This window comes from Ranitomeya imitator, chromosome 1 (assembly GCF_032444005.1).
Source record: "Ranitomeya imitator isolate aRanImi1 chromosome 1, aRanImi1.pri, whole genome shotgun sequence".
NCBI lineage: Eukaryota > Metazoa > Chordata > Amphibia > Anura > Dendrobatidae > Ranitomeya > Ranitomeya imitator.
In genome coordinates this window covers 535619808-535634047 of record NC_091282.1, presented here as the reverse complement: position 1 = coordinate 535634047, position 14240 = coordinate 535619808, and the positions used below count along the sequence as shown (strand labels likewise).

The 14240-nt window shown below is 40.5% G+C and overlaps 1 protein-coding gene across 5 annotated transcripts in view; it reads right to left on the bottom strand.

Moving 5' to 3' along the window:
* Window positions 1–7800: 7800 nt before the first annotated feature.
* The window catches only part of RNF38 (ring finger protein 38), a 411040-nt gene continuing 404600 nt past the window's right edge, over window positions 7801–14240 (bottom strand). For 3 of the 5 annotated variants that reach the window (XM_069767548.1, XM_069767557.1, XM_069767566.1), the window contains 5 exons: window positions 13505–13611; window positions 12715–12799; window positions 12136–12257; window positions 11316–11415; window positions 8120–11171 (listed from right to left, as the gene is read on the bottom strand). In XM_069767548.1, the coding sequence (XP_069623649.1) occupies window positions 11109–11171; window positions 11316–11415; window positions 12136–12257; window positions 12715–12799; window positions 13505–13611 (477 nt within the window). In that variant the 3' untranslated portion in view covers window positions 8120–11108. Of the gene's footprint in view, window positions 11172–11315; window positions 11416–12135; window positions 12258–12708; window positions 12800–13504; window positions 13612–14240 lie in introns of all 5 variants that reach the window. The other 2 variants (XM_069767575.1, XM_069767540.1) reach the window with 2 other exon arrangements.

Below are 14240 nucleotides of genomic sequence, written 5' to 3'. Positions count from 1 at the left end.
ATATTCTTCATTTAACCATACTTCAGCGCCTGCAAAAAATGTAAAATAATAAACCGTATACTACCTGTCCGCCGTAGTTAAATAACGAGTGTCCCACGATGATCTCCCCTATAGAACAGTGACATTGGGTGATGTCACTGCTCTATAGGACCCTCAGTGACAATGGCTCCTGCAGTGCATCACTGAGGTTACTAAAGTTCAAAGTCTCACTTTATGGCAATTGCTGCATGGGAAAATTTCTCACCCAGCAATGCCATAAGTGAGGCTAGGGACTATTTTTTTTTTTACAGTGGCAGAGGAATCCCTTCCTCCGGTCATTGTTTCTGGAGCCCCTAGAGAGCGGTTGCAACAGCTGTTGCTGCTGTTCTCTACGGGAGATCGTCGTGGGACACTCGTGGATTTCTGCGGACAGGGAGTATATTGGTTGTTTGTTTTTTTTCATATTTTTTACAGGTTGACACTGGCTTCGGGGATCAAAATGACAAGTAATGGTGAGTATGTAATCTATGTTTAATGTACTGTATGGAGTATGTACTGTATGGAGTATGTACTGTATGGAGAATGTACTGTATGGAGAATGTACTGTATGGAGAATGTACGTACGGAGTATGTACAGAGTATGTATGTATGTATGTATGTATGAAGTTTTTTTTTTTTTTTTTTTCATTCAACACATTAGCCAGATGATGGGACTACTACTGTCCCATCATTGGCTAATGTGCCAGTCACTGTCCGTGTAGCAGGCATCGTCCGATGGGACTTGCAGTCCCATCGGACGATGCATGCACACACGCAGAGCCCCAGCACGCCGCAGAGACCCCGCACGCCGTTGAGAGCCCGGGCAGCACACATACAGCCCCGGCACGCCGCATAGACCCCGCACGCCGCTGAGAGCCCGGGCAGCACACATACAGCACCAGCACGCCACATAGAGCCCCACTAGGCCCGCACAGAGCCCCAGCAGGCAGGTACACATCCCCAGCAGGCCCGCACAGACCCCCCCGCACACACAAACACTGAGTGTCCACCCACGCACCGCCCACACTCTTCCCCCCCCTCCGGAACAGCATATAGAAGGACAGAAAGGGCTTATTTACATTCCGATAATTGTGTCCCATTAACTTGCATTGGTATCGGGTATCGGCGAGATCCGATATTTTGTGGATATCGGCCGATACAATCCGATACCGATACTTCTGGGTATCGGAAGGTATCGCTCAATACTAGTGGTTTAGGCATCCGTGCACTCAGTTTCTTCTATTTCTGGAGCAGTGCCAGGTGGATGAGCCATGGAACCCCAGTCAGCGGACTCACCAAGCAGGAGAAGAGACTGCTGCATGACTTGGGGGCTCACACTGCTTAGATGCTTTGCAAGGTGGAAGAACGATGACTTAAGAATCCTTAGGTGCCAACAAAACACTTTCTGCAGAGGTCTGGGTGGAAGAAATTGTGAAGGAATTGGAGGCACTCTCAGCCATCCAATTTAACACAGACACCACATGTCATGGCCTCACCATTCATCTGCGGTACTGGGACCTAGTAAAAAAAGAGGAAGGTGTTGTCGCCTGCGTGCATCTGAGGAAGGTGTTGCATTTGTACAGATAACAGGTGAAGATAGTGTTGCTGCTACAGGAAAAGGATGTGGTCTATCACCATTAGCAGCAACACAACCATGTCCCCTATTTGCTGCTCTCCTGAGATTTTCCCCCTTAAAAGTACCTTGTAGGCAAGAGGCTGGATTCGGGCACTCTACTCAAGGCTGTTATGATACAGAGAAACTCTTTATGGCACACAGAACTATATTTAAAAAAAAAAAAAAAAAAAAGAGTCCAAGGTTTTTATGCAGCAGAGCAATAGGACTTTTTGTCAGAGATCAAAATTTTTGTGCAACAGACTGAAAGGATTTTTTGACAAAGCGCTACAGGCTATTATGGCAGCTACACAATAATGTTATTGCACACGGAAACAGTGGTTTCAGGCACAGAGCACGTGGCTTAGATAGCACATAACAGGCTTAAATGGCACAGAGAACCAGACTGATTTTGCACATGGAAAAGAATGGAGGCGCAGCATGTCCATGGTGTGTCGGCAAATCACAGCCATGCCAGAATTCATCATCTTTCCCCCATCTCACTCTACCCCTCCACCAGACGTATCCATCAATGTCAATGGCTGCTCACTTTCCCTGGTCCCACACGCCCGGTGCCTCGGGGTGATCCTCGACTCTGCCCTCTCTTTCAAGCCACATATCCAAGCCCTTGCCCCCTCCTGCTTTCTCAAACTCAAAAATATTTCCCGGATCCGTGCTTTCCTTGACCGCGACACCGCTAAAACGCTAGTGCATGCCCTTCTCATCTCCCGCCTCGACTACTGCAACCTCCTACTCTCTGGACTCCCCTCTAGCACTCTGGCACCACTCCAACCCATCCTACACTCTGCTGCCCGACTAATCTACCTGTCTCCCCGCTATTCCCCAGCCTCTCCCCCAAATCAAGCCCTTCACTGGCTTCCTATTGCCCAGAGACTCCAGTTCAAAACCCTCACAATGACATACAAAGCCATCCACAACCTGTCTCCTCCATACATCTGTGACCTCGTCTCCCGGGAATTACCTACACGCACCCTCCGATCCTCTCAAGACCTCCTTCTCTACTCCCCTCTCATCTCTTCTTCCCACAACCGCATCCAAGACTTCTCCCGTGCTTCCCCCATACTCTGGAACTCTCTACCCCAACACATCAGACTCTCGCCTATCATATAAACCTTCAAAAAGAACCTGACGCACAACCTGCCCTACCCTCTCCTAGTGTTTCATCACCCATCCCCTGCAGACTGTGAGCCCTCGCGGGCATGGTCCTCCCTCCTTATGTACCCGTGTGCCTTATTTGCTCATGTTTAATGTATTTGTCTATATTTGCCCCGTATTCACATGTAAAGCGCCATGGAATAAATGGCGCTATAAAAATGTATAATAATAATAAATCATGCTCAGTTCATGATCTAACAAATTTGTATGTTAGTTTTCAGTGCAGCTCTGACAGTTTGTACAGCATAGGAATGCTCCTGTATTCCTAAGCTTTACAAGTGATCAGCCTGCAAAAAATGAAAGTCCCATAGTGGGACAAAGTAAAAAAAAAAAAAATGCATTGTACCTATAAATATTATGAAAAAAAAATTAAACAAAAAAGTACACATATTTGATGCCACTGTATCCGGAATGACCCGACCAATAAAACGGTCCCTCTAGTTAACCCCTTTAGTGAACACCGTAAAAAAAATAAATACAAACGAGGCAAAAATAGATACTTTATCATATCGCCGAACAAAAGGCAGATTGAAATGCGATAAAGACGAATATAAATAAAAATAGTACACCTGAAAACGTCATCTTGTCTTGCAAAATCAAGCTGCCATACAGCTCAATGAGTGGAAAAATAAAAATATAGCCCTCAGAATAAAGCAATGCAAAAATAAGTATTTTTTTTCTATAAAAGTTTTTGTGTAAGGGTATGTGCACACGTTGCGGAAAGGTGTGTGGATTTTTCTGCACTGATTTTGGTAGATCTGCAGGAAATCCGCACTGCGGATTTACTATGGAATTACCGCTGATTTACTGCGTTTTTTTCATGTTTTTTGTGCGGTTTGCACCTGCGGATTCCTATTGATGAGCAGGTGTAAACCGCTGCGGAATCCGCACAAAGAATTGACATGCTGCGGAATAAACGCAGCGTTTCGGCGCATTTTTTTCCGCAGCATGTGCGCTGTGGATTTTGTTTTCCATAGGTTTATATGGTACTGTAAGCTCCTGGAAAAAGGCTGTGAATCCGCAGTGGCCAATCAGCTGCGGATCCGCAAAATCCGCAACTAAACTATAAATGGGGCATCGCTGTAATCGTACTGACCCGAAGAAAAAAAAGCTATCTTATCAATTTTACCACATGCGGAACAATCGAAAAAAAAAAAAACTCCCTAAAGAAAATTCCTGAATTGGTGGTCTTTGTTTATTCTGCCTTCCAAAAATCGGAACAAAGCAATAAAAAGTCATGTGCCCAAAAATGGTACCTATAAAAAAAAAAAAAAAAAAAGTCAACCCGTCCCGCAAAAAAACAAGCTATCCCATCACTGTCGGACGAAATATGGAAACATTTATAGCACTCAAAATATGGTGATTCAAAAGCTAGTTTTTTTAAAACAAAAAAAGTGTCTTTTAGTGTGTGACAGCATTGCTGTAATCGCACCGACCCAAAGAATAAAGTTGTCTAATCACTTCTACCGCACAAGGAATGGCATAAAACCAATTCTTCACCTGCTATTGGATGTCTTCCTTCTGCATCCCAAAGACAGACTTTGCTCACATGTATCCTGCTCTCTACGCTGAGCACTTACATCGGGATTTCCATGTGAGGGTATGTGCACACGATGCGGAAAACCCTGCGGATCCGCGTGGCCGCAGCAGTTTCCCATGAGTTTACATTACAATGTAAACTTATGGGAAGCAAAAAACGCTGTGCATATGCTGCAGAAAGAAAATGTGCGGAAACGCCCTCTAAAACCTTGTGATTGATCAAATGTTTAGCTGATGGCATTCTGACACAAAGATGGATGAACTTTTATGACTTAAGTCTATAGCCAAATTGTCTATTCTTGGAATGTGGATCACTGAGATTTCCAGGATTCATTGTTCTGCGCAGTTGAGAATCTGAGACCTCTGCCATTGCTTGACTTTTCAGTCCCTCCTTGATGATTGATGTAAGCCAAAGCGGTGGCGTTGTCATACTGGATCCGGATTTGGAGACCAGTCAGCTGGTACTGCCTATGTAAGAGTGCAAGATAAACTGCTCTAGAGTTCAGGACATTGATAGTAACGACATCATGATTCTTCCATCAACCATGCACTGTCAGCTTCCAGCAGACTGCTCCCCAACCTAGAAGGTTCATCACAGTTTGCCAGTAAATAGGAAGGAAGGAATGATGAGGTTTTTTTTTTTGGCCGACCACTATTCCTGAATTTCATGCTGTACCCAGCAACAGAATCTCTCCTCCCTCCAATCACTCCTCCATGGACGCAACTTTGGTACCTCTGCATCAACCGCAAGTTGTGTGTGCGCAGAGTTAAAGGTGGTGAAGATCAGAGTGCCCATTGAGACCTGCTAAGTAGAGTGGCATGTGCCAAGTGTGTCTGTGATAGTCTGTGTACTCATCAGTGTAGTTAAAATAATTGATAAAGCTTGACTACAGGATTAATTTAGGAGGCTGGAGATAAAATAAGGCATGTAGCAAAGCAGCATATAGTTGGTATAGACTTGCTTCATTCTTTCCCATCTACTTCACGGGTTGGGACCACGCTTTGCTGTGTGCCTGCTTTTGTCTTGGATCCTGTAAGTATAACAAATGTGCAGGGTATTCCAGTTTCCAAAAAATACAAAAGCGGTGGATTATTCCTGTAATTTCCCACTGATAGTGATCTTATGACAAGATACAAGTAAAGGTTCGGAATTTTGCAGAAGTGCCTGTTTTTTGTAGCCGTGAGGTGGATGAAAGTGTGTCCAGACAGACAGCGAGAGGCTTGAGCCGTAGAAGTTGGAATATCAGTGCAGGCAAAGGAACATAGACTGGTAAGAATAACAGTTAACGTTTAATTCCATAAGCTGGAGTTAATCATTCTGTATTTATTATCTCTTAGTTGCAACATTATGTAAAGACAGATGCAGGAAATGTGCCATAATTGCGGTGAATGCAAAAAATAGAAATGCTGCAGCGATGAAAAGGTAACTATAAGGCTGCCATCACACTAGGGGTATTTGGTCAGTATTTTACATTAGTATTTGTAAGCCAAAACCAGGAGTGGGTGATAATACAGAAGTGGTGCATATGTTTCTATTATACTTTTCCTCTATTTGTTCCTCTCCTGGTTTTGGCTTACACATACTGAGGTAAAATACTGAACAAATACTGCTAGTGTGACAGCGGCCTAAAACTTCACTTTTATTTTTACAAAAATGTGACTGATACATCACAGAGGTTAGGGCAGACAAACAATTTTCAGCATCCAAGAAATAGTCATGACCACGGCCTGTACCCTGAAACGCGTCAGTCTGCCCTTAATCTCTGATGTCAGTAACAATTTTTTTTTTTAAATCGCTGTAATAAAGTGAAGTTTTCTAGTTACCTTTTCATCGCTGCAGCATTTCTATTTTTCCTCCATTTGCCTTAACTTGCACCAGTGCGGCTTCATGCGAGGACTCCATTCCCACCCAGGCGCAGAGCAATAAAAGTGGTGAGCAGCATTCCTTTTTGGGCTAATTATTTTAAATGGTTTTGAGATCAAACGGTTTTATATGTGCCCCGCTTACATGCTCATGCATACTTTATTCTCAGCAATAGTATTATTGTTGTTTGCGTATCTATCTAGTTCACCTGAAACCATGATTTGAAGCACTAGTGTTTCCTGCTGTCAGCACAACCTCCTGAAATGGTCGGCGCTGATTAGAGGACTTGCATACTGCTTCTTAGCATAGATTTATTTCAGAAAGAATATGAAAATCTGTATTGTAGTGGACAATATTTTGCAGGACACAAAAAGCAACAGAACAATCAATAACTGGTCAGTTTTAAATATATTAAACATAAAAGCAAAACAACAGTCATAAGTGTACATCATACATTTATTACTGAACAACCCTCTCTCAACTCCAAAATTGGACACAAGGGGTAAAAAATAAAATAAAAAAAATAATCAAAAAGAAAAATCATTGCACTACTTAGTAAAGCATTACTAGTAACTCTCATAAAAAAATGTACAAATTTTGTTAAAAATTTATCAAGCCTTCAAACGATTTGGTTACAGATATTTATAATACATTTAAAACTACATGTCATGTTAAAAATGATACGATAGAGAACGATTTAAAGAAAAATATGAATCCAATAAAATTAATAAGCTTTCATTGGCAAATCTGAAAAACACATAAATAGCAAAATGAGGTAACTGTAAATGTACCAAGAGGGGAGAACAGGCAAAGGGCTCCTTTCCTGTAAGGCCTAACGATTATTCAGTTCAAAACATTTATGGGGAAAGGCAGAATAAAAATACTGTAACAGTGGCAAAGAATATATATATCTCGAAACCCTGAACATCTACAGGCCTTGATAACCACTCCTAGACAAGAAACATTAAACATGAAAGAGCAAAGGCTTCATGCAAAATGAAAGGTAAATGCAAAACAAAATACCAGATGCTGAAGCCAACAGTTGATAAAACAAAAGGTAAAGGAGTGGTAGATGACAATGTGTATTAATTCTTGCGTGGGTCAGGCACTACTGCAGGCTAGGGCTAGAGGCATCAGATCTAGAATATATGGCAGTAACAACTGAGAAACATCCTCTGGCTCCTGGATATATTGGTCTTCAGTGAAAATTAAAAGAAAAAAAGGGAACTTTGTAATCAGTCCGAGCTGGTTCAGAACACATGCATGTGTGCTTTTTATATAAGGAGGTCTATTCAATACATTAACCACAGGAAGAAGCAAGTAAGCATATGTCTAACAAGAGACCCATGCAAAAAATAAGAATAATTATATAAAAGTTAATTCCAAAAACTTTCCAGAAGTACCAGCCTCCAGAGTGCAAAAAAAACTAAAAACTCTAGTGACCCTGTTCTTTGAACAATTTGCGGAAAAGAAATAAAGGAAAAAATAAAATAAAAATCAGTAAATTGCATTGTGCCGGAAAGTGAACATAATATTACATGTGTACCCTAGACTTAGTTTTTTTTCCTTTATTTTATTTTTCTTCATTTTTGCATTTATCTCAGTCTATGCTAGAAAAAGTGCGATGCTTGCATGCTTTAATAAAGTGAATATTGAGTGTAGTAGTGTTATTAAGTCTATACAGGTAAAAAAACGTTTGCAATATATAAAAAGTATTCGTCGCATTATAAGAGGAGTGTGGTAGACAATGTCTGCAATTATATGTTTCTTAAGGTTAATAAAAATGTGACATGACATCCAATGGCTGGTTAGTTTAAGCAAAGGTTGATTAAGAAGGATAGTAAAAGCAACTTTTCTCCATTTGGTTTGATTATATTGTGGAGCTTACAGGATTTTTTTTTTTTTTTTTTAAATGGTGTCGATTTTTACTTTTGGGTAATGGAGGCAACATTGTGTAAAAAACCACAGGCAAATTGTGCTTTTGTTGTAGTCCACTGAACCACAAGCTGGGATAAAAGACAAGCAGCATGGAATAACACTGTCTTGAGAACCAGAACTGTGACATGTGGGAGGGTCAGACATGCATCACTAGTTAGGGGACACACACACACTCATACAACTTAAAGCTGGAACTGGCAGCAAAATACGGCAATATTGGTATTTGTGCTGCTTGTGCTATTGCAACCAAAAGAAGTAACCATTTAAGTAGCAAAAAAAGTTCCATCACAAAATGTATGCTACAAACATTTCCGGGTGGGTTACCAAATCTTTTGTTCTGCCCACTTATCTTGTGCAAGTAAATATAGGTATTAGACAAGCACCACGGCCACTACCACAAATGTGGAGAATCGGTAAGTTGTCCAGTGGCACATGCCATGATTTCTACAGAACCCAACGGGAAAAAAACTAATTACCGCGCCAATTACTAACATGTGGTAATCACAAAAATTTCACTGATGGGGGATTGGCTGGTAAGAGTACTACTATTTTATTGATGTTAATGTAAAAAATAAAAAAATGGAAAAAAAAAAAAAAAAGTCTGCTTCATTCAAGTGTCCTTTCTACATAAATTAATTTTATAATCCAGGACATCGATCAGCTTTGTTGACCATGTACAAGAAGACTGATTTAACAATGCAGTGTCATTAGTATCTGGCAACGAGACTGGAGGAAACTTACTGTGAACCATCATTCTCTGAAGGCAGCCATTTCTTACAGCACCTTTCAATATACAAGGCGTCCCTAAAGTCTGGACACAGGCAAAAATACATATCTTCAAGAAATGAAATGTATTAATATTGTATTCAACTGGAATATTAAACATCTTCTTCAATAGGATTTCCAGCAAAGGTTGAGGCGCTTTGCAAAATTCTATTAGAGTTAATTAAATTATTTTAAATTACAATTCACGAGCATTCCTGTGTCCAGATTTTAGGCACACCCTGTACATCAGCAGGTGAGGCCCATGACTGGCACAGATTTTGGCTTCCAACCAGCTGAGATACAGATTTGTATACCTATTGCCTGATCAATAAGGAACATGGGAAACAGAACTATGGATCAACTAGGGTGTGAGGTGGTGGCCTAGCTAGAACATACTGTATGAACGTACGTAGCATATTACACAAAGAAAAAACAGATTCTTAAAAGACCACTTGAGACAGTTCTCCTGAAAGCCATGCTACTTTAGAAAGAAATAGTTACTTTGATTGGACTCTAGAATTAGCTTACCAACTAAAGCAAGACGTAGGCCAGACCATGGGTCTAATATCTTAAAGTGACAGTAACAAATGTAAATTTAGGTCAGACTCATGACTAATATGGATGCTAAAATGCACCCGCATAACACTTATCTGAAACTGGCCTTAAAGGGTTTGGATACTAATGTTTTATGTATGGCCTATTGTCTGATGGACCATCAACATATGATTGGTGGTGTTGCGACACCCATACCGATCAGCCGTTACTGGCAGTGTTTGGAAATTTTCCAATGGTGCTGGAACACAGCAGCTCTGATATTTCTATAGTGGCCACGACTGGCTACTGCAGATCCACCACCCTATCATTTGAATAAGGGGTGGATTTGCCGTGACCACAATAAAAATGACAGTGCTGCCGTGTTCCGAAACCATCCGAGAACCTCCAGCCACCGGTAACAGCTGAGCGGCAATGTTGCTGGGTGTCGCACCACCCCCAATCAGATATTAATGGCTCACATTTAGCTTAACTTATGTGGTCCCTGGAAGCCTGTTCAGAAAAAAAACCAAGCAAAAACCCCACTGCATGTATTTTTTGTAGAGTGTTATTCCCGCTGTAGAGACCTTACAGCACTGACCTGCTATAGAAGTGACTTGCAGTATATTAATAGACCACTGGAACCTTACATTGAGGCAGAATCGGTCAAGTTAATCCATCAGGGTGGCTGAATATTACATTTTTGTTGCTTTATATACACAACAGATGCAATCACTAGAACAGAAATGCAATTTTATACAACGTGAAAAATAAACGGCTTAATGTGTAGCTGCTGAATTCATGTATACAATCCCGCATTCTATTTAAAAAATACATTGCTTTTTATCCCTGCAGTGGCACAAATATGCAAAACGCGGTAAGCCGTATAAGTGGTAAGGTTGTATGGACGAAAGGCATGTGGGGGGAAAAAGTAAGGAAAGGTTATGAAATGCCTATAGATTGCTACACCCTTAGCATTCAGTGTGCAACTGCAAACAAAAGAAAATAAACCAGTGTACAGTACTAGTACTGTTTAAATAACACAAGATTATACATTGCAGCATAAGTAATACTACACACATACGTTCTCAGTACATGCTGGTATATATGTTCTCAACCATACATACGCTCTTGTGCTTGACACAAGCAAACATACAAAAGCAACATAGCCACTACCACACAGTCTTACATTCCATCCGTCCGCTCTCACAGTATCTGAAGGCTCTAGAATAAAGGTAGATTGCTAAATTGTTTGGAACTACCACTGTATCTTGGTTTTTTTTTTTTGCTTTTTTTCCCTTTAAATATAAAAGCACATGCTAAAAGATCACATCCACGTAATCTTGCAGCAAAAACACTCGGAATGATCACACAAAAACCAGGGAATGTTAGTGCACACACAAAATAAGCTATAAAAAAATAATAATCTTTGGAGTCCCAATCACACAGTTAGTATAACAATCCCTTAATTGTGAAGACTAATTAGAAGCTTTATAATTGATTAAATCACACAGTGCAAAAAGAGGTCCATTGACCCTTTTGTGTAAAGAAGAGGCTGGAAGCCAGACGGGTTAAGTTCAATGGATGGTTGTTGTGCATGTGTACTAAAGAACACACATACACATGACTAGGCACACCCGAGCTGGACTTGTGCTCTCAGACTGGTCATTCTGAATCACGGTGCACTTCTGAAGCATCAGCTCGACATATAGGGCAGGTACGATTTGCCTAGAGAAAAAGAAGTGGAAAAAAAAAAATACTGTAAAAAGAACAAACCAGAAAGAAAATATAACACCAATAAAAGCATGGGTATAACACTAAAGATCACTAACTTGGTCAGAATGTAAGGAGTATTTTAGGACAATATCTCACCTTAAGCCACTTGTCGACACACTTGGCATGGAATTCATGGTTGCACGGTAAGACTCTTAGAAGTTGCCTCGACTCAAAATCACACATGCATACTACACACCTGGAATAAGTAAAAAAAAACATGTTCTAGGACTCCATACTCAGCCAGACATACAGTTTTTCTGTTCTTACATGAATGTTACCATGGAGGGATTATTTTGTCAATGTGTATCAATGGTATAGCAAGCAACAAATGGGTTGTTTTACGTATATGTGCATTCAATTTTTTATTATACACAGCACGGTGGCTCAGTGGCTAGCCATGTTTTTCTGGGTTCAAATCCCACCAAACATCTTCTCACTCCTCCGGGGTCTCCAGTTTCCTCCCACACTCCAAACACATAGTGATAAAGAATTTATATTGTGAACCCCAATGGGGACAGTGCCGATACAGTCTGTGAAGTGCTGTGGAATATGATGGTGCTATATAAGCGAGCATAATAAATACGGATTGCCATATGCTGCATTATGTTGTATTGCATTTGTGAATATGGAATCCGAGGGAAGACCCCTGCTCTGGTCTTACGTCCAGAGAGATAAAACAAGACCGCCGATTTTGTTCTAGCAGATATGTATGTATTACATACAGTGCCATGCACCGGATTCCCAAGGAAAATCAGCGACCTGCTATAGAAGCTGGACCCATCACAATGGCTTCCATAAGAAGAAGTGGTTGTTTCCATCTCAGAAACATTAATAGCAATTTGGCCAGACAGACATCGCATGGCAGTGGTCAGCTTTAGACAAGTCTGAATTAATATAGTTTGCAATTAAAACTTACAAGGTCTGCTCCGATTGGTGGTTGTTTGGGTTAAATCTATACGACGGAAGCTGTTCTATATCGGCTTTTGTTAATCCTCGTGGTTTAGCTTCTCCCAGTCTTTCAGCAAGATTTAGCAATGCCTGTAATGGAAAGGAGTTATGTGAATAAATCATTAATGGTGAGTTATTGGGCAGCATGGTGGCTCAGTGGATAGCACTGCTGGGGTCCTGGGTTCAAATCACACCAAGGACAACATCTGCAAAGAGTTTGTCCCCGTGTTACTGTGGGTTTCCTTCGGGGTCTTCAGTTTCCTCCCACAAACATAGGACTAGGGTTGTGAGTCCCAATGGGGACAATGGAGATAATGCCTAAAGCGCCATGGAATTAATGGCGCTATATAAGCGAGTAACACAAAATATTAAGGGGTAAAACTGGATAAATTATGAAATACAAGTTAACAGTTTGCAAGCCAAAGGTTTGTGATATGATACAGCCAAGGATAGTTATCAATTATTTATCAATGAAAGCAGAGGTTTTGCTTTGTTCTAATTTTTTTTATATAGCAAAAATAAAATATGTCTGAATACATACACCAACCTCATAGTTTTCCACCTCTCCATCTTCGACATCCAACTCGAAGCTAAAGGCTGGTCCCACAGTAGGAGGCACTGGAAGCATTGATCTAAAAGAGAATAAAAAAAAGAAAGATGTTCAGTGATGTTATATCCAAAGTGTGTATCTAATACTAGGATTGTAGAAAGCTTCAGAGAATTACAGTGTAGTTCCCCACCATCAGTTTCCTTCGGATTTAAAAAAAAATTACTTCACAAAAATCAGCTATACATATTACAGCTAACTGATTGAATGAATTTTTAAAGCTTATTGAATGGATTGAATGGATTGCTTTGGAAGTTATTACTGGTGTTCCATTTGTCAAAAAAACGTGACATTTGGAAAAAGTGCAAATAATGAATTTGCTGAAAACATCAGAATAATGAAAACCTTGTCCGCACTGTTGAGCAAACATAAAAAAAAAAAAAAAAAAAAAAAAAAATTCTGTGCAAAAGCCATGATTTTAATGCTAAACATATCAAAAATTGTACTAAAGAACCCCCAGAAAAATTAGAAACTCTTCCACTGGACAGTCAAAATTAGCGCACTAATAAATTCTCAGTTAACTCATTTGCAGACACTAATAGACAGTGCAATGGAGGCTAATAGAAGAAAAACTGTCCGATTTTTAATGAAAGCCAGTTACATACAATTATTTTTAGCCCAAAACATACATTTACGTAAAAGAAGAAAAATGACACCAAAGGTGGACAATCCTTTTCAGCTACATTTTGAAAAGCTTATACAAGTAATGCGCCTTTCCTGAAATACTTACAGAACATAAGGTAAAAGGCTTGGATGGTAAGGTGGTGGTGGTATTGGCTGTTGTGACCGATATCTGCTACGACCAGTTAGTCTTCTAGGCATAAATGGAGGATATGGCTGAAAACACGAAAAGAAAATATAGGATTTAGAAACTGCTGTGAAACATAACTGGAAATAAAATCCTTTAAGATCACTCGGCAGCTTTTTACAGGCATTAAGGCTATACTGCACATCTAGGATCAAAAGTGTGACCGCTGCCGCCGGCAGCCTGACGTTGAGAGATAGTGTCCAGATTACCCAATAGAGTGTTTGGCTCCTCTTACAGATACCGTGCAGATGTGTACCACACAAGAGTAGGGGGATTGTTAAGCCTGGGCTACTTGGACTTTTGGAGTCAATTGCTGCAGTCTAGAGAGGTGCACGGATCTGTATGCGAGCTTGTGGACTGCAGCTGTCACTTGGAGACAAGTCCCCAACTTATGTATGACCCCCTAGTTACAAACGTCAGATGTACCGTATATACTCGAGTATAAGCGGACCCGAGTATAAGCCGAACCCCCTAATTTTGCCACAAAAAACTGGAAAAACTTAATGAATCAAGTATAAGCCTAGGGCAGAAAATGCAGCAGCTACCGGTAAATTTCAAAAGTAAAAATAGATACCAGTAAAAGTAAAATTAATTGAGACATCAGTAGGTTAAGTGTTTTTTAATATCCTTATTGAATCAGGAGCCCCATATAATGCTC